Source organism: Cynocephalus volans, chromosome 3 (genome assembly GCF_027409185.1).
Source record: "Cynocephalus volans isolate mCynVol1 chromosome 3, mCynVol1.pri, whole genome shotgun sequence".
Taxonomy (NCBI): Eukaryota; Metazoa; Chordata; class Mammalia; order Dermoptera; family Cynocephalidae; genus Cynocephalus; species Cynocephalus volans.
The window spans coordinates 10,735,307-10,757,984 of NC_084462.1; the positions used below are offsets into that span (position 1 = coordinate 10,735,307).

At 37.5% G+C, this 22,678-nt stretch overlaps 1 protein-coding gene across 1 annotated transcript in view; it reads left to right on the top strand.

Annotated features, from left to right (window-relative positions):
* The first annotated feature begins 217 nt into the window (after positions 1-217).
* Positions 218-22,678, top strand: part of NLRP5 (NLR family pyrin domain containing 5) — a 61,732-nt gene continuing 39,271 nt past the window's right edge. Inside the window, 4 exon segments of the mRNA XM_063089926.1 lie at positions 218-326; positions 13,511-13,894; positions 15,812-15,889; positions 20,942-20,998. Coding sequence (XP_062945996.1) covers positions 218-326; positions 13,511-13,894; positions 15,812-15,889; positions 20,942-20,998 — 628 coding nt within the window.

The following is a 22,678-nucleotide window of genomic DNA, read 5'->3' on the forward strand; positions in this document are numbered from 1 at the left end:
TGTAAAATAAGAACACCTAACACACACACACACCCCCTAGTGTTTTCTGGGACAAACAGGTGAAAGCTGTACTCATCCAGTGGTCCTAAGCACAGCTGTGTAAAGGATAAATAAAGCATCTTTATCCAGAGAAGCGGAATGAGTGGTGCATCCAGGTGTAGAAAACAGCTGTTTCACTTCTACCCTGGGCCTGGCCATTCAGAGCCCATTGCAGCCAATGGGCCGCAACAACCTCACTAACCCAGGATTCCCCAGAGACTATCACCACGTGGGCGTGGAGTTGGGCGTAGCCTCTCTTTTTGTCAGTGGTTGCCAGTTGGCCCAAAGTGGGATCTGAGCTTGGAGGCGAGGAGTCAAGTTGGTGAATATTTTTTCTTCTTTTGTCCCCAGCCCTCTCTCTCTCCTTTCTTTCTTCATGACCGATTAGAACCTCGTATTTGTTGGTCCTACTGTGTGCCCCACGGTCTCCCCTTAGCCTAATCAGAGCCTAGGGACCAAAGACTTCCTTGAAAGAACTAAATCCAATTTTCCCATTTTGCTGAGAAGGTCTACCTCCAAAACGTATGTATTTGTTTGTGATATTTAGGTAAGTCCCTCACTCTTTCCAGATTTTAGATCTAAGATAGAGGGCAGAGTAGGGAGTATTGGGACTCAAATCTCAAGACCAGCTAATGTCTGCTCCGTATTTGGTGGGATTCCAGGGGGTGTTACTGTGTTAATTGTGCTAATAATATGTTAACTATGACTTAGTCATGGAAATGCTATATAATCCTGCGAGTGTTGTTTGTCCCGTTTACCACGGGAGGAAACCGAGCCACAGATACGTTAAATGGCTTACCTAAGATAGCAAGTGGCGAATCAATATTCAAAACTGGGTCTAATTGATTTCAAGTCCTGTGCTCTTACCTGCTTCTATAGTTATTCAAGATACCTGTGGAGAGGGGTGTAGTGGGAGGTAGGAAGTGTAAGAAGATAGAGACAAAGTGAAAGCTTTAGGCAAGTCATTCATTCTCAGAAAATAACCTTAAACATCAGTCTTCACTTACATCTCTCCAATCTGCCATCCTGCCTGGATTGGAGCAATTTTCCTATCTTCTCCCCAATCCCTACTCACCCACCCGATTTTACAAGAGAAAGTGTCTGCCTATTCCAAGTTAATCCTTCCACCTGAGCTCTAGTCCCATCCACTCATCTCTAAGTTTGATTTATCAGTTGCCACTGTGTGATGTATTGCAAAAGATGAAGCATTACAATCAGGTGGGCATTAAAGTGAGTTTTTCCTAAAACATAGAGCAACCTATTCTATTTAAAACCTCAGCTTTGGACTTTGTGACGTGAGGACAATAATACTCTTTATGTATTCATATGCTTATGTAAAGTTTAAATGAGATACTATAAGTCACCCAAGAAAGGACCTGCAAAAGAGTAAGTACTCATTCCCTTTTCTCTTTGCTTTTCCTCCCTTTATTTATTCATCGCTCTGAGCATATAAACTTGCTCAATCACCTCATACTAAAAATAAAGTAACTTTCTCTAGACCATACTGATTTCTTTACCTACCCCTGAGGTTTCTGTTGCTTTTTACAGCCATGGGTCTCTCCCTGTTTCTCCAGCATCTCTGGTAGATTGTTTGGTGCAGCAAGACAAATGTGTACTTCTAATTGTGTATTTAAAAGCGTTTAGATATGACAGTCTGAAATTCATTCTTTGAAATAGACTTCCTGTCTTAATTGCTTAACTCAATAGTTTTTTTTTCTGTTTTTAATTTTGAATCCCTATGTATTTGGGTGACTTTATGTTAAATTGGAGTGGGCAGGGGGAACCAAGAAAATTTCAATTGCCCTGTGGTTAGGATATAACCTTTTTTAACCTTTAACCTTTCTTTAATTTCACTGTGTATATTTGAAGTTTGTTACATGACAATATGAAACACATACAGATGGAAACATGGTTACTGTGGTGAAACAGATGAACATAATCTGTCATCTCACAGATACTTTTGGTGCCAAGAGCAGCTAAAATCTACTATTTAACAAAAATCCCTAATACAATTTTATTAACTTTAGTCTTTATATTGTACCTTAGATCTCTAAACGTTTTAATAGGATATAACCTTTCGAACCTGTTTTTAAAAATGTATTTTTCCTTTTATCACCAATGTTTTTCCTAAATATTTATAGGAATATGTAGAAAAGCTTTTCTTTCTAGGTTTCTGCTTTGAGTAACCCAGTGCATAAACTTCAATGTTCCATTGTCAGTAATGTTCATCTGCACTGTTTTAATTTTTCCTAGATGGGTAATGGTAAAAATATCTCAATTGTTTTGGTGAAATGCACTTATTTCTATTAGCTGTCACTAAAAGTATTTTTTAAATGGGAGGTCCTTTCAGTATTCATTTGAAAAAGCAAACAATATGAGACGGTATAGAGTGTCTCCCTTCCTTCCCGCACTTGGTACCCCTCTCCTCATCAGTTATCCATCTTCTGCTCATCACCCAACAATGTTCTACATATGTGCGTGGGACGTTAAACATCTTACTGACTGAGGCACCTTTTTGTGCAGATTGTTGAGCGTTTTTAAGGTTGCAGAGTACTTTACTGCCTGAATGCACCCACCTGTTCCTGATCAACTCCTAAATGGTCTTCAGTCTTGCAGTTTTAAACAAGGCTGTATCTAATGATATTTGCATTTTAAATGATAGCCATTACCAAATTGCTCTCCAAAGAGATGGCATCAGTTTATACTTTGTCTAATACAGGAGCACCTTTTTTCCTACTCTCATAACAAATCAGTATATAATCAAGAATTACGGATTTGTCAGCTTGGTACATCACTATGATCCTTATTATGTTATTAATAGTATTGACTTCAAGTACATTTAAAGTCAATATCCAGTTTCTTTTTCTGAACTGTTCAAATCCTTTGGTCATTTTAATAAATTGAGCTGTTGATCACTTTCATTGATTGGAAGAGCTCTTTATATAATATATTCTTTGTCATGTTTCAAATTTACTTATACCCGTTTGTTTTGCAAGGGAACTTTAAAATGTTGGGGCTTTTTTGGAATGAGGAGAGTTCTGAGTTAAATTACATTGTCATCTTATTTGTCTCATTTTTATTAGATTGAGACATTCTGTTCCATCTGCAGATTATTTGAGGATTAAATGCAAAGCAGGAATTCATGAACACAAACGCTTTAGAATTTAGGACATCTGCTATCCACACCCTAGGAAACAGTGACCTTTTCTCATGTATGTTATTATAATCAATTATGTTTTAACAGAAAAACTGTCAAAATAAATAAATGTAAAGTTTTTTTAAAAGTACATAATTCTTACACTTATTATGAGGATTAAATGAGATAATCCATATCATATGTTTAACACACTGTCTAGCACACATTAAACAGTGTTTGAGTGTTAATGATAAATTAACAAACTTAAGAAGTCTACCTCAGACATCAACAAAGTCAGTGCAATTTTTTCAGAATTTTCTTGTCTATTTTTGGCTTCTTATAAAGATGTTAATGAGCTTCTAGTCCCAATAAAAGTATCAGCAGGACTTCTTGGATGATTTGCTGACTATCTTAAGGTTAATTGATATGTTGAAAATATACCTTCTGTCTTGCCACATCAAGGTTTTTATGCTGCAATAGCATTTTAAAGCTTTCAGAACAGACATGTCACTTTCTTAAATTATACACATTTTGTATCTCTGTAGTTGCTGTGGTATATATGATCCCTCATGTTTTCTAATTAGAATTAGGGTGGGATTTTGTCACATTTGTTACCAACCCAATTTTCTTTTGCATACCCAAGTTCAGAGATACTAACACACAGCAGCATATGTAGGTGGACGTACTTATCAGTTTAAATATAAACATTTAATTTTAAAAACTTATCAAATAAGTCTGGACTACCATGATCTGTTCTAGACAGAGTTTTCCTAAAACTGTAGATACCTGTATAGGGACAAGTCTTTCAAATCCACATATGCCTTGTGTGAGTATTTATTTTTTGTATGTATGTACATAATGCTTTTTTTATTTTTATTGAAACATAATTGGTTATACATATTTTTGGGGGGTACGACATTGACTACCATCACCCATGTACAATATGTGATGATCAGATCAATATTATTAGTATATTTATTATTATACATCATAATTATTCTTTGTGCCCTTTACCCAATATCTTCCCAACCCCCTTCTTCCTCTGCATGCTGCCTCTAGTAAACATAGATTTGTTCTCTCCATCTGAGAGTTCAATGTATTATTGTATTTTTTTCTTTCCTTCCTCCCCCTCCCCTCCCCCTCCCCTCCCCCTCCCCTCCCCCTCCCCTCCCCCTCCCCTCCCCCTCCCCTCCCCCTCCCCTCCCCCTCCCCTCCCCCTCCCCTCCCCTCCCTCCCCTCCCCCTCCCCTCCCTCCCCTCCCCCTCCCCTCCCTCCCCTCCCCCTCCCCTCCCTCCCCTCCCCCTCCCCTCCCTCCCCTCCCTCCCCTCCCCCTCCCCTCCCTCCCCTCCCTCCCCCCCTTCCCCCTCCCCTCCCCCTCCCCTCCCTCCCCTCCCCCTCCCCTCCCTCCCCTCCCTCCCCCCCTTCCCCCTCCCCTCCCTCCCCTCCCTCCCCCCCTCCCCTCCCTCCCCTCCCCCTCCCCCTCCCTCCCCCCTCCCCTCCCTCCCCTCCCCCTCCCCCTCCCCTCCCTCCCTCTCCCCCTCCCTTCCCTCCCTCTCCCCTTCCCCTCCCCTCCCTCTCCCCTTCCCTCCCTCTCCTCTTCCCCTCCCCCCTCCCCTTCCCTCTCCCCCCTCCCTTCTTTCTTTCCTTCCTTCCTTCCTTCCTGGCACTCACTTATGAATGAGAACATGCAGTATTTCTCTGTCTGGCTTATTTCACTTAACATAACTTTCTCCAGGTTCATCCATGCTGCTACAAATGGCAGAATTTTATTCTTTTCTATGGCTGAGTAGTATTCCATTGGGTATATATACCATGTTTTCCTTATACAGTCATCCATTGATAGACACTTAGGTTGGTTCCATATCTTGGCTGTTGCAAATAGAGCTGCAATGAACGTGGGAGTGCAGGTATCCCTTCAACGTGATTTCCATTCCTTTGGGTGTATACCCAGAAGCGGATTTGCTGGATCATATGGTAGTCCTGTCTGTAGTTGCTTGAGGAAACTCCATACTGTTTTCCATAGTGGCTGTGCTAATTTACAGTCCCACCAACAGTGTAGAAAAGTTCCCCTTTCCCCACATCCTCACCAGTATTTGTTATTCTTGATCTTTTTAATAATGGCCAGTCTAACTGGGGTGAGATGATATCTTGGTGTGCTTTTGATTTGCATTTTCCTGATGATTAGTGATGTTGACAATTTTTTCATGAATCTAGCCGTTTGTATGTCTTCCTTTGAAAAATGTCTACTCAGCTCCTTTGCCCATTTTTAATTGGATTATTTGTGTTTTTTACTGTTAACATGTTTGAATTCCTTATATATTATGGTTATTAATCCCTTGTCAGATGTATAGTTTGCAAATATTTCCTCCCATTCTGTAGGTTGTCTTTCTGCTCTGTTCATCTTTTCCCTTGCTATGCAGAATCTTTTTAGTTTGATTTAATTCCATTTGTTTTCTTTCTTTTGTTGTCTGTGCTTTGGGGGTTTTATTCATAGTCTTTGCCCAGTCCTACTTTCTGAAATGTTTCCCCTATGTTTTCTTCTAGCAGTTTTATGGTTTGGGGTGTTATACTTAAGTCTTTAATCCATTTCGAAGTCGATTTTGGTATATGGCAAGAGGTACAGGTCTAGTTTCATTCCTCTGCGTATAGATGCCCAGTTTTCCCAGCACCATAAATTGAAGAGGCAGTTTTTCCCCAATTTATGTCTTGTTGCCTTTGTCAAAGATCAGATGGCTGTAAGTATGTGGGTTGACTTCCGGGTTCCCTATTTTGTTCCATTGGTCTGAGTGTCTGTTTTTATGCCAGTACAATACTGTTTTCATTACAATAGCTTCATAGTATAATTTGAAGTTGGGTAGTGTTATGACTCCAGCTTTACTTATTTTTTGCTCAGGATTTCTTTGGCTATTCATGGTCTTTTTTTGTTCCACATGAATGTTAGGATCACTTTTTCTATTTCTGTGAAGAATGTCATTGGTACTTTTGATGGGGATTACATTCAATCTACAGATCACTTTGGGTAGTATGGACATTTTCACAATGTTAATTTTTCCCATCCAAGAGCATGAAATGTCTTTCCATCTTTTTGTGTCCTATTTAATTTCTTTCAGCAGTGTCTTGTAATTCTTGTTGTAGGGATCTTTCATCTCCTTGATTAAATTGATTCCTGGGTATTTTATTTTTTTGGTTACTACTGTAAATGGGCTTGTTTTCTTGATTTCTTTTTCTGAAAGTTCATTGTGGGAGTATAAAAATGCTACTGATTTTGGGGTGTTTTTGTATCCTGAAATCTTACTGAAATTGTTAATCAGCTCTACGTTGTTTGGTTATTTCTTTAGGCTTTTCTATGTATAGGGACATATTATCTGCAGACAGAGACAGTTTGACTTTGTGTATGAGTTTTTATTTTTGTATGCACATAATACCTTATTTATTTATTTAGTTAGTTTAATTGATTATACATATTCATGGAGCACAGAGTTGACTGTCAACACCTGTGCCCAAGATGTGGTGAGCAGGTCAGTGCTATCAGCATGCCCACCACCTCAAATTCCCGGTGTTCCCCACCCAACCTCTCCCTAACCCTCCCCTCCCCTCCTCCTCAACCCTAGGTCTGTCCTCTCCCTCTGCAAGTCCAACACACCACTGTGGTTTTTCTTTCTTTCCTTCTTTCTCTCTTACCTCCCACTTATGAGTGCGGACATGCAGTATTTTTCCCTCTGTGCCAAGCTTATTTCACATAACATAATTTTCTCCAAGCTCATCCATTTTTCTTCCAATGGCAGAATTTCATTCCTTTTTATGGCTGAGTAATTTTCCATTGTGTATATATACCACATGTTCCTTATTCAGTCATCCATCGATGGACATTTAGGTTGGTTCCCTGTCTTTGTTACCAATCCAATTTGATGACTTCATATAAGTTTTTCAAATAACTTTCTTGACTTTATTAGGTATACATACCCGTCTAGATTGTTTGTTTTTACCTTCCTTTCCTGCTTTTATATCTCTCATTTCTTTATTTGGTTGTTTTACTACTGAAGATAATGTAAATAATGTAAATATACTAGTGAAGTATAGAATGTAAATAATAGTGGAGACAGTAAAAACTGAACAGAAATTCTGATAGCTAATATCCTTGTCTTATTCTGTCTCTATGGGGTCAGTACACTTTGGCTTATGGGTGAAATCCAGCCCCTCACCTGTTTTTGTAAATAAAGTTTTATTGGAACACAGCTTCCCTCATTTGTTGTCTATGGCCGCTTTTATACCACAAGAACTAATTGGGGAGTTGTTACAGAGACCAAATGCTCCACAAAGCCTAAAATATCTGGCCCCTTTCAGAAAGTTTTCTGACACCTGCTCTTTGTCAAAAAAAAAATACACACACACACACACACACACACACACACACACACACACACACACACACACATATGTATATATGTCAATGTTTCACCAGTATGTATTTTCACTGTAGCTTTTATTAGTAAAAAAAAAATTCAATTTGTGGAAGGGTATATAGTCCTAGTTTGCAAAGCATTTATTTTCATACTTTATATAATCTCAATGGATGCATAAAATTTTTTCCTTTATTCTGTAAATGTGGGAGACTCTTTTTCTACTGTTAAACCAATGTTCTTTATCTTCTTGACTGCTTATAGCTGTGACTGTTTGCCTTTATTCTGCTTTAAGTAGAATCTTTCTTCCTGCGGTATTTTTCCCCCATCTATTTCTCTCGAGTCCAAATTCTCATCACTTGTGCCTGTCCTTTTATATAATACAGCATTTTTACTGGGGGATTACAGTCCATTTTCCTATACAAAGGAACACTTCTTTCATGCAACAAAATATTGGTAAAAGTTAATACTGTAAACAGATCTTACAAATATTTCAGACTTGAGGTCATTCATTCATGTATATGAAAAGACAAAGATAAATGAAACTGCATTTAGTAAAAATTGTATTTACTCTGTTTACAGAACAATCAAGGTTTCTGTTCCAGATCAAAGGGTGGTGATCATTATCTACTCTTATAAATGCTTTAATCACATGAAAAGCAATTGTAGGAGCACAAAAAGAAAAAATTTCCCCCAGAGGGTAGGTGAGTTAATAGAAATCTTGCATCTTTTGGTAAAATTAATTCAGAATTCCAAAGACTGGATTAGACTGATTTTAAAATCTCCTGTGTTCTGAATTTCAGACGTTCCTGAGTTTAGATATAAGGATACCTTAGTTTCACCCACACATCTTCAAATTTAAACAAATCCTAAATCTATATTTTTAATTGACAATTGTATATGTTTATTGGTTACAATGTCATGTTTTGATGTGCACATTGTAGAAAGATTAAATCAAGATAATTAACATAGCTACTTCCTCGTGTACTTAACTTTCTTGTGGCGAGAACATTTAAAATCTACTCTTCCAGCAATTTTGAAACATACAATAAATTATTAATAGTAGTCACCATGTTGTGCAATAGATCTCAAACTCATTCCTCCAATCTAACTGAAACTTGTACCCCTTATCCAACATCTCCCTTTTCCCCATTCCCCTGCCCCCGGCTCTGGCAATCACCATTCTCTCTGCTTCTGTGGGTTTAACATTTTTAGATTCCACATACAAGGGTACTCCAGAAGTTCATGGAAAGATTCATATAATCTTTTAATTCAATTTTTCCATGAACTTTTTGAAGTACCCTCATATAAGCAAGATTATGCTAAATCAAAACATGTCCCCAGCAGTGTGTTAAGCCAGAGTACTCGTTTTCGTATCATACTATTTTGCTTAAGAAGTCTCATTCCTAGTATGTAATTGGTACAACAGATATTGCTCAGGATTCGCATGCTCATTCTGTGCCAGTTTTTCAGCTGCTTCACTAGTGTTCACTGAAACTTCACAAAAACCTTGGGAGAGAGCCCAGTTTCAGGGAGAGGTTCATTTACTTGCAAAGGGAACATACCATGAAAGTTGCAGAAATAGGACTTGAATTTGGAGCTGCCACTCTGATCTGGGAACCTGCATTTAAGTTTATACCCTCCTACAACTGAGTTACCTATGTAAAATCTGACCCTCAGCCTTGGTATCACGAGTATGAGGATCGAATTAACTAGACAGATAGTGCCACAATATTATTAGCTATTCATCGTAGCAGAGCACTATTTGGAATGCAAAGAAAAAATGAAGAAAATGAAAGAAAGCCAGAGAAAAAAATTAGCTTCTCTAGTCAGTTGGTCAATCCATGGCAAATGTCTAGGGAATGCCACCTCTGAAATCTTTGGAGAGATGCTTCCCATAAAGATATTATTTGTGATGACCCATTTTCTGTATCCTGTGGGGAAAACTTGTGCCTGTACATACCACCTCATCTTTTAGTGCAAGATAAATTACTAAATTAGAACAATGTTGGAAATACTTATGAAATCTAGAACTTTGCTTTGATGGTATCTCTACGTTCTCATTACCCACTCCAACTCTTCTTTCAATGTTTTCTTTCATGTATTTTATAATTTTTATTTCAGCTTCTGTTTATCCTTTGACTCATAACTAACTGAAGTAATCTTAGCAAACTACTCTTAACTTCCCTATAGAAAATGGTAGGCAGAAAAACAGATAGGTACTAACTACTAGGAACAAGTTTGTCTCTGTAGATCAAGGAAGCAGAAAGCAGTTGCCCTAACCTGTCTAAGCAATAGCAAAAATTAGTGTTGACTGATTATACCTTAGTGGGATGCTTCTGGTAACAGGAAGGCGGCTAGAAAGACCTTACTCTGGGATAGAGTTTGGATGTGTTGTCTGCTCCAAAACTCATGTGGAAATTTGATCTCCAGTGTGGCAGTGTTGGAAACTGATTGAGTCTTGGGGGCGGATCCCTCATGAATGGATTAATGCTCTCCCTGGGGGAGGGGAGATTGATGAGTGAGTTCTCGCTTTATTAGTTCCCGCAAGAGCTTGTTGCTTAAAAAGACCCTGGCACCTCCTCTCTCTGTGCTTCTTCCTCTGGCCATGTGACCTGCTTGTATCCACCGGCTGCCTGCCACTTTCTGCCATGAGTAGAAGCAGCCTGAGGCCCGTGCCAGATACAGCTGTCCCAGAATTGTAAGCCAAATAAACCTCTCTTCTTTATAAATTACCCAGTCTCAGGTAAGTGTTATAGCAACACAAAACGGACTAAGACACTCTGTAACTACAAGTCAGGCTCAAGAGAAAACTACTATAAATGCACAGATGCCAAGCAAAGGTAACTTCCACTCCAATATTACTCCTCAGAAAATGGCAAGCTGCCATCTACCTGGGTCTTTAAAATGCTTTATTATATGACATCTCTTCAATTGCTTTATTTTCTACCACAAAGTAGTGGTTGGGGAAAACCAGATAAGCCCCAAATGGCCAGCTAGTACTGGTCATCACTACTGATGGAGGTCACATAATAGCAAAAGAGGAAATTCTACACATTTAACCATTATTCCTGGGACATTACGGTACTAACAAGTGCTACATTTTTATCTCCTCATAGACCAGCCTTCTAAACAACTTTGAGAAACAATACATAGCAGATGCCCTAAATGCATACATATAAAACAAGTTGGGGGTGGAGAGGGACAATCTGTCGTGATAGTAATCTTTTCATGTGCTTATTAGTCATTTGTATATCTTCGGAGAAATATCTATTTAGATCCTGTGCCCATTTTATTTATATATGTTTTTCATTGACATTTTTGTGGGGTACAGTTTGTTTCAATACATGCATACGTTATATAATGATCCAGTCAGGATAGTTAGCATATCAGTCGCCTAAACCTTTATCTTTCTGTGTGGTTAGAACATTCAAGATCTCTTTTCTAGCTATCTTGAAATGTACAAACAATATTATTAGCTGTAGTCATCCTAGAGCACCAGAACTTATTCTTCGTTTGACTTTAACTTTGTGACTTTGTACCTATTTACCAACTTCACCACATTCTCCCTCCCCCTTGCCTGGCAGCCACTGTTCTACTCTTTTTTCTTTTCATTTACTTTTTCTTAATTGACCCATGATAATGGTATATACTTATGGAATACAGTGTGATATTTGGGTACATTTATACAGTGTGCAATGATCATATCAGGGTATTTAGCATATCCATCATCTCAAGCATTTTTCACCTCTTGTATTAGAAACATTCAAAATCCTCTCAGTTAAGTACTTGAAGTTATATAGTAATTTGACTGTAATCACACTGTATTGCTATGGAATACTAGACATTGCTCTTTTCTCTCTACAGTTTTGTTTGCATTGAAACAATTTTGTTTCCTTTCCCCATCTCCCTTCCCTTCTCCTCTTTCCAGTCTCTAGTAACCACTATTCTACTCTCTACTTCTATGAGATCAACTTTGTTAGCTTCCACGTATGAGTGAGATATGCCGTATTTCTCTTTCTGTGTCTGGCTTACTTCACTTAACAAATTTCTCCAAGCTCTTCCATACTGCTGTGAAAGGCAAAATTGCATTCTTTTTTTTTTTTTATAGCTAAGTAGTATTCCATTATGTGGTTCTAAATCTTGGCTATTGTAAATAGAGCTGCAGTAAACATGGGAGTGCAGGCATCTCTTTGACATGATTTCCATTCCTTTGGATATATACCCAGTAGTGGAATTGCTGGATTATATATTTCTATCTGAAGTTCTTTGAGAAATCTCCATACTATTTTCCATAATGGCTGTAATAATTTATATTCCCGCCAGCGACGTATGAGTTTCCTTCTCTCTGCATCCTCACCAGCATTTGTTGTTTTCTGTCTTTTGATAATAGCTGTTCTAACTAGGGTGAAATATTTCATTGTGGTTTTGATTTGCATTTCTCTGATTAATGATGTCAAGCATTTTTTCATGTACCTGTTGGCCATTTCTATGTCCTCTTTTGAGAAATATCTGTTCAGCTCCTTTGCCCATTTTTAATTGAATTGCTGCTTTATTGTAAGTGTTTATATTACCTAGATATAAGTTACTTATCAGACACGACTTTCAAAACAATTATTTTTTTAATTGTGGTAAAATACATATAAGAATATCCATTTTAAGCATTTTAAAACATACCATTGTGTGGAATTAATTACACTCACAATGCTGTGTAACCACTACCTCCATCTCAGTTTTAAATATCAAAACTGCTTATTATGTTTATGTAGCTAGATATTATGTTAACAGGCACAACAGGACTTAACTGTTCTAAAAACTGTGTAACTGGTTGTCAATAACTGGTAAGAACCTATTTGCAAGCTTCCTTGAATATAGCACACTACCCAAAACCATTTAGCTGAATATTATTTTGTACCAGGCACTGTTTTGGGAACTAAGGGTACAGGCAACAAAATATCCCAGAACTTATATTCTAGTAACAGGATAAACAGATATGATGGCAACTAATTACCTGTGAGTTGGGCTTTTCTCAGATTGTTTTGCAAAAGGAATAGAAAATTTTCATCAAGCGAGTTTGAGATTAGTTATGTGAACTTGAGAATTTGCTGCATGATTCCCTTTTTAAAATTTATTTTAATTGACACATTGTAATTGTGCATATTTATGAGGTACAATCTGATGTTTTTTTGTTTTTTGGGGGTTTTTTTTTGTCTTTTTCGTGACCGGCACTCAGCCAGTGAGTGCACCGGCCATTCCTATATAGGATCCGAACCCGCGGCAGGAGCATCGCTGCGCTCCCAGTGCCGCACTCTCCCGAGTGCGCCACAGGCCTGGCCCACAATCTGATGTTTTGATACATATGTATGTTGTATAATGATTGGATCAGGGTAATTAGTGTACCTGTCACCTCATGCATTTATCATTTCTTTGAGGTGAGACCATTCAAAAGCCTCTCCTCTAGCTATTATGTAAAATACAAAACTAAACTGTTAACCAGAGTCAACCTGCTGTGCAATTATAATACCAGAACCTATTCCTTCTACCTAAATGTAATTTTGTACCCATTGGCTAATCTCTCCCAGTTTTCCCTTCCTCCCTCCCCAGTCTCTGGTAATCACTATTCTACTTTGCTTCTATGTTATCATTTTTTTTTTAGATTCTACTTATGAGTGAGATCAGGTGGTATTTGTCTTTCTGTGCCTAGCTTATTTACTTAACATACTGTCTTCCAGGTCTATCCATGTTGTTGCAAATAACAGGATTTCATTTTTTTTTTTTTATGGTTGAATAGTATTTCATTGTGTAATAGTATTTCAATAGTATTTTTCTTCATATACCACTTTTTTTTTTCCATTTACCCATTGTTGGACACTTAGGTTAACTCCATAGCTTGGCTACTCCTGTGTTTATTGCAGCACTATTGACAGTAGCTAAGATTCCCTTTTGAATCTGGTCACTCTTCTCACAGGTCCCACTTACTCCATATAACCAAAGAGTCCACTTTTTCACCAACACTTGAGCGCTCAGCCTTGAATCAAGATGGAATTTTCCTCCTTTTCCAACTATGGACTTCAGTGGTACCTCAAGGAGCTAAACAAGGAAGAATTTCAGACATTTAAGGAGCTACTAAAGGAAAAGTCTTCAGAATTGCCGACATGCTCTCTACCAGGGCTAGAAGTGGACAATGCCAATGTGGAATGTCTAGCCTTGCTCTTGCATGAGTATTATACAGGACCTCTTGCCTGGGACATATCCATTAACATCTTTGAAGAGATGAACCTGATATTACTCTCTGAGAAAGCAAGAGAGGAGATAAAAAGTAAGTAAAACTTGGGGCAAGTTTAAGGGTAGGAGTGAAAGAAGGTAATCCCAAGTTCCCATGGAAAAGGAGAATTATTGTTCTGTAACTGGGTCTACCGCTTCTGTGAGTCTGAACTGTGAGAAGTAAATCCTTGGTCTTCCTCACTAGCTGGAAATTAATGTAGTCTCCAGCCTGTAATAGAATGGAGGAATAGAAATGGGCAGATAGCTCCTCATATGACATAATTCAGTTGAAATTCATAGCCAGGATTTGGATTGTAAATGCTAAGCTTGAGTTTTGGAGCTTCCACTTGTAACCTGTGTGACTCTGGGCAAGTGTCCTATTCTGAGCTTTGGGTTCCACATCTTGGAATAGAAGCTGTGATATTATATCTGCCCTTGCAAAAGTTCGATAAGATAATGTAAAGAAACTGGCTCACAAAGCTTCATTTGTAAGAGAACACTGTGGTAGTTGTTCAGTGGGTGCCGCCCACTCAGCCCCACGCTGAAGAAATGAGGTTCAAGGCAGTGATGTAAGGACTGGTCTTACTTAGACTGGTGCCCATATTACAGCTAATGGACTTAGATTAGATTGTAATTGTGATTATTTTAGGGTATTTAGGAAAAGGTCATTTTAAAAAATAGTAGTTCTGCTTTATTAGGAGAAACTTCTTTCATCTGTGGACTGAAAACTTAGAGTCCCAGCAGTGAGTAGCAAAATTGGCCCAAGAGACTGCAAGTGTTGCATGCCTACACAACAGTCACCCCGACATTAGTCACCTAGATATAGCTCAGCAGCTATAGCTGCAAAGGACTTGAAGAGCTACCCGTTCTGAACTTTGAAAAGGCTTTGTGTGGAAGACACTGGTATTATCTGCAGAAAGCGAGGGTAAAAAACCTAAAATGATAGCTGATGTTTACTGAGTTAGTACCGTAGGTTAGGTACTATGCTGAAATTTTCATGTGCCCTGGCGTTGATTCTTAACCCAACCCAATGAAATAGATTCTCCATAGAAGAAGCTGAAATAGAAGCTCTACCAAGTTACTTAAGTTGACCAAGTTCATGAGCTAAAAAGTGACAAAAAAGAGGTTCATTATTTAACATTCATTTGGCATAAATTTAAATCCTCATGTGTCAAGTGCCAGAGATTTGTAGCCTTGAGATGTGGAAGGGAAGAGAGATAAATGAGCAATTTTAAAAATGGATAGTAGAAAAATTTGAGAGGCTCCTATTCCAGACTAGAGAAAAGTGAAGTGTTAAATCACTTTTTAGAACACAGAAGCTTTAGCCTAAGACAAAAAATGAAGAAAAGGAGTTAGCTGAGGTGATTGGGCGTGGTCGAGAAGAACGTTGTGAGCAAAACGTAGCAGTGCTATGAAGCCTTCAACAAAGAAAGGGCTTGGCTTGGTCATGGAGCGTGGGAAGGAGATGAAGATGGAAGGATGGACTAGAAATCAGATAATACCGCATCTTGAAAATAATTTTAATAGTATGTATAAACTTTAAATAGTTTTAAAAGGTCGAAAGTAAAAATTAGACTTTCAGTACTGTTGCTGAAGTGTTGAATGACTCGAGTTATGAGTAGACGTGGGGAGACTCGTTAGGAGCCCATTCTAATATTCCATGAGAAAAATAAAGGTGGGCTGGACTAGGGTGGTGATGGGAGTTACAGAAAGAAGTAGAAATGGAATTGGAAGACATTTCAGAAGGAGACAAAAGTTTTTAAGGACTAAATGCAGGGAGAGAATATGGTATCAGAGATGATATCCCAGTTCCTGCCGTGAGGAACTAGGTGAATGGGGTTCCATGACCTCATCCCAGGAAACACAGGAAGAGCTGTTTTGCAACATATAGACTAGGTCAGGAGATGGTCTCATTCCTGGCTTGGGTAATTGCTGTGACTTTATTGCGACCATTATCCCTTTTCTGTTGCAGAACATTCACTGGCTAAAATACCAGAAGATACTGAACTGATAAAGACTGACCAAGGACTAAGCAAGGACGCATTACCAGGTTAGTATGGGAGTGGTAAAAAAAAAAAAAAAAAAAAAAAAAAAAAATTGGATGTGCTTAAAGCCACATGGTGAGTAGTTGCACCTCCAGGACTAGTCCCATGACTTCTGATAGTTCAGTGTTCTTTCTAGTCTTTTACCTCATCATTAGCAGATCAGGTAGGCTCTGAGAATTCAGTAATTCTAGTCTTTTTTATTCTAAGACCAAGAGTCCTGTGGTTTTAATGTTTTCTTACAACTCATAGGGTTTTCATCTTCATTTTGGGTAACTTCATGACCCTACTAGGACAAGGTTCTCCTAATAACCTGTTTTGGAGGCTTTGGAGAGAACCAGATAGCATGAAACCAGATTCAATACAATTCCCCAAACATTTGAGCACTGACTAGATGCAGGGTGTACCTAGATGCTCTGTGTACATACAATACATCCATGGCCGAAGTACGTGTGAATCCCCTGCCTTCATGGACTCACACTTCAGTAGAGGACAGGAGAGACAAAAGAACAAAATATTAAACCGGTGAAGGCAGAACATATGGGGAGAAATGCAGGCTTGTGTAGACAACATGTATTTCCCACTATTACCCACACTACTACCATGATCTTGATAATCTTCCAGCAGCTGGTGTTGATCAGAAAACAGTGCAGCTTTGTTCAAGCTGTGGATATAAAAGCACCCTTCAAAGCTAGTCTGAGTAATTGATATCTAAGTTAGAGAGACTCAGAATCCCAGAGGTTATAAATTGCTGAAAGTTTAATGTAAATCCAGGCTTAACAGAGTGAGTGCTCCATGTTGTTATCCTTGAAGTGATAAAATTGTACCTTATGGTTTTTATAAATGACTAAATGGTGGCTTAGTGATGGTATCAAAGAGCCACACTTACAGACTAATCTTAGCAGATGAACCAAAACAAACCTGACAAAAACAGGGGTTGTGACAACCACATTAAGAAATTCCTCTAAATTATCATTGTACACAAGAAGTACCACTCCTTAAGACCTTATGGGTAAAGCACTGTGCCATGTGCTTTAGCATATAATTTTCAAAAGAATCCTGTGTGGTAGTAACTGTTATTAAACTTGTCTAGTAACAAAACTGAAACCCGGAGACTAAATGGCATGCCAAATCCTACATGGCTATGCTGGGGCAAACTGGGCTTGTGCAGGAGATATGTGACTCCAGTACCTGAGAGCTTAACCACTACACTATACTGCCTCATTTGATGACTTCACTCCTCTATCATCTTTTCTCACTGTTAAAACATCTCTATTAGCTACATAACTAGATTTTAACAAGAGAATCAAAGGGGGAATGAAAGAGACAGGATTTTGTAAGTTCCCTTGTCCTGGATTATGTGATGGGAGACAATAGAGATTTATTTTCTTCCTTTTTTTTTTTTTTGTTCTGTCCTGTCATCCTGTCATTTTCTATTCCCCAAAGCTCAGTCCCCAATTTCTGTATCAGTTGGCTGTTGCTATGATAATACTGCTGCATGACAAGCTCAAAATTGCAAAGGCATACAATAGTAAGCGTTTATTCTCATGGATCTTTCAATAGGCAGTGGTATGGTTTGACAGTCTGGACTTACATGGGCAGCTCTGCTTCCGATGTGGCTGTGGTGGCTTGGTATCTCAGTACAGGACTGTAGCTTGACTTGGGAGGCTGTTCTCCCTATAAACTCCATTGTTCATGGACCTTCAAGCTAGCCGTAGTATGTTCTTCTCATAATGGATTGAGGCAGAATACTTATTATGTACTAAGAGTAGAGCCATGAGGAAGACAGAGCCTCTACCCTCAAAGAGCTTACATCTTAGATCACATTCCTTTGTCAAAGTTTTCATCTGTGGAAAGATGTACCTTGAAACCTAAGCTAACCCAATAAATGCAGATTTTTAATCAATCCCCAGAATCAAATGTGGTACACATATACACAATGGCATTTGGCCATAAAAAGAAATAATGTACTAATACATGCTACAATGAAGATAGACCTTAAAGTCACTGTGCTAAGTGAAAGAAGCCCATCACCAAAAGATAAATACCGTATGATTCCATTCACATGAAATGTCTAAATAGATAAATCCATTTAGATTTCAAAATTACATAATAGTTGCTTAAAATTAGGGGGTAGATTGGGAACTTAGGAGATGATGACTGGCGGTGGGGGGAAGAACTTCCTTTTGGGAGTGATGAAAATGTTCTAAAATTGATGGTAGTGATGGTTACACATGTCTAAATAGTCTCAAAACCATAATGTACACTTTTACATGATTAAATTATATGAGTCGTAAACTTTATTTTGATAAAGCTATTAGACCCCCAAAAAATCTCTAGGGAAAACACGGAAATCTACTGATTTGAAATCAGTTGTACACGTGATGAATCTGAAATCCACAGAGACTGACTTTCCTAAGGTGAATCAACCAGTACAAAGCCTAGTTTTCGAGATTGAGATTTGTCATCTTTGTGTTAGATCTTATACTTGTATATAATTTCAGATCCCTTTATCCTTAGTTGATTCATTTATTTATGGTCTAATAGATTAAATGTATTATGATATGAAATAGCTCCTAATATACTTCCCCCCAACAAAAACCCCGTTCCTCCCCTTGTGTCTTAGTTTTTTCTGAAAGCTTTATTGGAATTTAATTTACATATCACAGAATCTTAAAGATACAATTGAAGAATTTGTAACAAATTTACAGACTTACGCAGTTACCACCACAATCCAGTTTTAGGACATTTCCGTCACTCCAAAAATATTCCTCATGCCTGTTTTATTTTTGCCTATTTTGAAATAATCTTGTAATTTTCCATGTGAATGTGTTAATGTAATACTGATGCAAATTTTTTTCCTAATGCTAAACCATTACAAAATATCTTTTTCATACAATTCTGGATACAGTTTGCTAATACCTTTTTTTTTAATTGGCCTGTACGGAGATCTGAACCCTTAACCTTGGTGTTATAACACATCATGCCCTAACCAACTGAGCTAAATGACAAGCCCTATAGTTTGCTAGTATTTCATTTACAATTTGGCATCTGTGTTCTGGTGAATTGGCCTGTAATTCTCATATTTCTAATTTTTTTTTTATCTGAATACCATAAAATTTACCTGTTTAATACAATTCAGTGTTTTTAGTATATTAACCAAGTTGTGCAACCAGCGTTATTAGTAATTCCAGAAAATTTTCATCACCCCCAAAGAAACCTCATAACCATTAACAATCATTCCCCTTCCTCTCAACATCCATCCCCTGGAAATCACTAATCTACTTTCAGTCTCTGAATTTGCCTACTCTGGATCTTTCATATAAATGGAACCATACAGTACATGGCCTTTTGTGACTGGCTTCCATCATTTACCACAATGTTTGAAAGGTTTGTCCATGTTCACTGTATGTATCAGTATTTCATGCCTTTTTATGGCTAAACAATATCGTATTTGTGGATATGCCACTTTCCGTTTCTCCATTTATCACCTGATGGACATTTGGGTTGTTTTCATTTTCTATTATGAATAATGCTGCTATGAATCTTTATGTCCAAGTTTATGTTGACATGTTTTTAATTTGGGGGCCTATATATGTAGGAGCAGAATTGCTGGGTCATATGGCAACTATGTTTAACTTCTCAAGGAACTGCCAAATTGTCTTTCCTAAGTGCCTGCATCTTTTTGCACCCCACCAACCTGAGGGTTCCAGTAACGTTTGCTACTCCCTGCATTTTATTATAGCCCTCCTAGTGGGTGTGAAATGGTATCTCGTTGTGACTTTTTATTTGAATTTCCCTAATCATGTCGAGAATATTTTCATGTGGTTATTGGTCATTTCTATATCTTCTTCAAAGAAATGTATATTCAAATCCTTTCCCCATTTTTAATTGCTTTATGTTTAGTTTTGAGTTGTAATACTACTTTGTATGTTCTGAATACTAGACCCTTAGAAGATATATGATATGCAAACATATTCTTCCATTCTCTGGGTTGTCTTTTCATTGTTTTGGTCATGTTCTTTGAAGCACAAAGGCTTTAATTTTTATGAAGGTAAATTTATTTATTGTCTTAATTGCTTGTGCTTTGGTTTTTATCAAAAAAACAAACAAAAAAACTTTTGCCTAACCCCCAATCATAATATTTACCCCAATATTTTCTTCTAAGGATTTTATAGTCATAGCTCTTTAAAGTATTTAAGTGTTTGATCCATTTTGAGTTAATTTTTGTAGATGGCATGAGGTGGGGGGTCCAGTTTCATTATTTTGCATGTGAATATCCAGTTTTAGCAACGTTTGCTGAAAAGACTATTCTTTCTCCATTTAATAGGTACTCTTGTCTAAAATTAGTTGACCATTGATATATGGGTTTATTTTGGACTCTCAATTCTATTCCATTGATCTGTATGCCTGTCCCGCTGCCAGTACCACACTGACTTAATTACTCATGTTTTATAGTAAGTTTTGAAATCTCCAACTTGTCTTCAAGATTGTTTCACTATTAATGGTCCCTTGGATTTTCATATGAGTTTTGGGATCAGCTTGACAATTTCTGTCCAAAAAGAAAAAAATAAAAAGCAGCTGAGATTTTTGTTGTAGATTGTATTAAATTATGTAGATCAATGTCAGGTATATTGCCACACAAATAAGTCTTCCAACCCATGAACACATTTATTTACGATTTTCTTAGTTTCTTTTAATTATGTTTTATGGTTTTCAGTATACAAGTCTTACACCTCAGTTGTTACATTTATTTCTAAATATTTTATTGTTTTTATGCTATTATAAATGAAATCGGTTTAATTTTATTTTTATTTATTGCCACTGTAGAGAAATACACTTCTGATTTTGGAATCTTCTGATTTGGAATCTAGTGCTTATTGTACTAGCACATTCTGCACCTATAGCTGAGCCAATGCTTCTCATGTTCCAAACTGGTCAGAAGATAAGATATGGCATTAAAAAACCTATCTCAGGTTTTGGGGGGATATCTGATATCCCTGATTTGAATAATAAACATAAGTATGTTTGAATTAATTCTTTCTCTCTCTCTTTTGAAGAAATTTCTCAAGCTATGAAACAAGATGATGGCACAGCAACAGAGACCAAAGAACAAGGTGAAAAAATAAATTTATTCTTTTATTGCTATCATGGAAGGAATCTGGGTGAAAGAGGAGTCTATGTAGTTCAGATGGCATGGGAGTCCACTTTTCCTCTTTATCTCATTTGTCTCCAATATGTTAGTCCCTTCTCTAAGCACTCTTGTGAACAAAACCACGGACAGAGCCATGCCTGTTCACTGTAATTATCTACAGTCAGTTTTGAGGAAGACAAATTCCAAAGACCCCTAATTCTAATAACTGAGAGATCAAGCACAAATTTATTTGACTGGCTCTAAACATAGAACTGAGAGTAGTCAAGTGCTTTGTTCAAAATTACTTAAGTACGAGAGGTTTTTTCCATAATTTATTCCATCAACAAGTATTTTGTAAATAACTACCATTTGAAGAACTGTGATGGGAATATATGGCAAGAAACTTATTTCTTGCCTTCATGGTGTGTCTATTCCAGAGTTCTATATTATCAAGCCAAAAAAAGATACAAAATGAAGACAATATCTAAGGAGCTGTCCTAGTATAAAATAGGAATTGACCAGTGAAGGAAATCAGAGCAAGCTTCCCTGAGGAAATGTTGCTTGAGGCTTTTTAAAATTGAGATATAATGCACATACCATAAAGTTCACCCTTTTAAAGTATACCATTCAGTGGGTTTTGGTATATTCACAAAGTTGTCCAACAGTCACCACTGTCTACTTCCAGAACATTTTCCTCTCCCAGAAAGAAAACCCATACCCATTAGCAATCATTCCCTATTCCCTTTTCCAACAAGCCCTAGGCAACCACTAATCTGCTCTGTCTCTATGAATTTGCCCATTCTGGACCATTTTATATAAATGGAATCATACAATATGTGATCTTTTGCGACTAGCTTCGTTCACTTGGATAGACTTTGAAAACATAGTATGTTGTAGCATATACCAGCGCTTCTTTCTTTTTTATTGCTGAGTAACATTCCATTGTATGAATATACCACTTTTTAAAAATCCATTCATCAATTGATGGCCATTTGTGTTCTTTCTACCTTTTTGCTACTATGAAATATACTACTATGAGCATGTATATGCAAGCTTTTGGTGTAGGCATGTTTTCATTTCTTTTGGGTTTAAACCTAGGAGTGGAATTGATGGGTCATACAGTATCTCCGTTTAACCTTTTGTGAGACTGACAGATGGTTTTTCTAACGTCACCATTTTATATCCCCACCAACAGTTAGGGTTCCAATAACATTTGCTGTTGTCTTTTTATTACACCCATCCTAGTGGGTACAAAGTAGTGTCTCATTGTGGTTTTGATTTGTTTGGGTTTTTTTTAATTTTTGTTTTTAATTGACACATAATGATTGTACATACTTATGGCATATGGTAATATTTTGATACATGTATACACTGAGGTGATCAAATCAGGCTAATTGGCATATTCATCACTACACAAGTTTATTATTTCCTTGTGATGAGAACATTAGAACTCCTCTTTTACCCATTTGAAGGTATACAATAAATTGTTAATTATGGACACACCCAGCACTGCTATCAAATACTAGAATGTATTCTTCCTATCTAGATATAATTCCATATCTATTAATCAACCTCTCCCTATCTCCACTTCCACCTACCCTTCCCAGACTCTGGTAACCACTTATCGTGGTTTTGATTTGAATTTCCCTAATCAAGTTAAGAA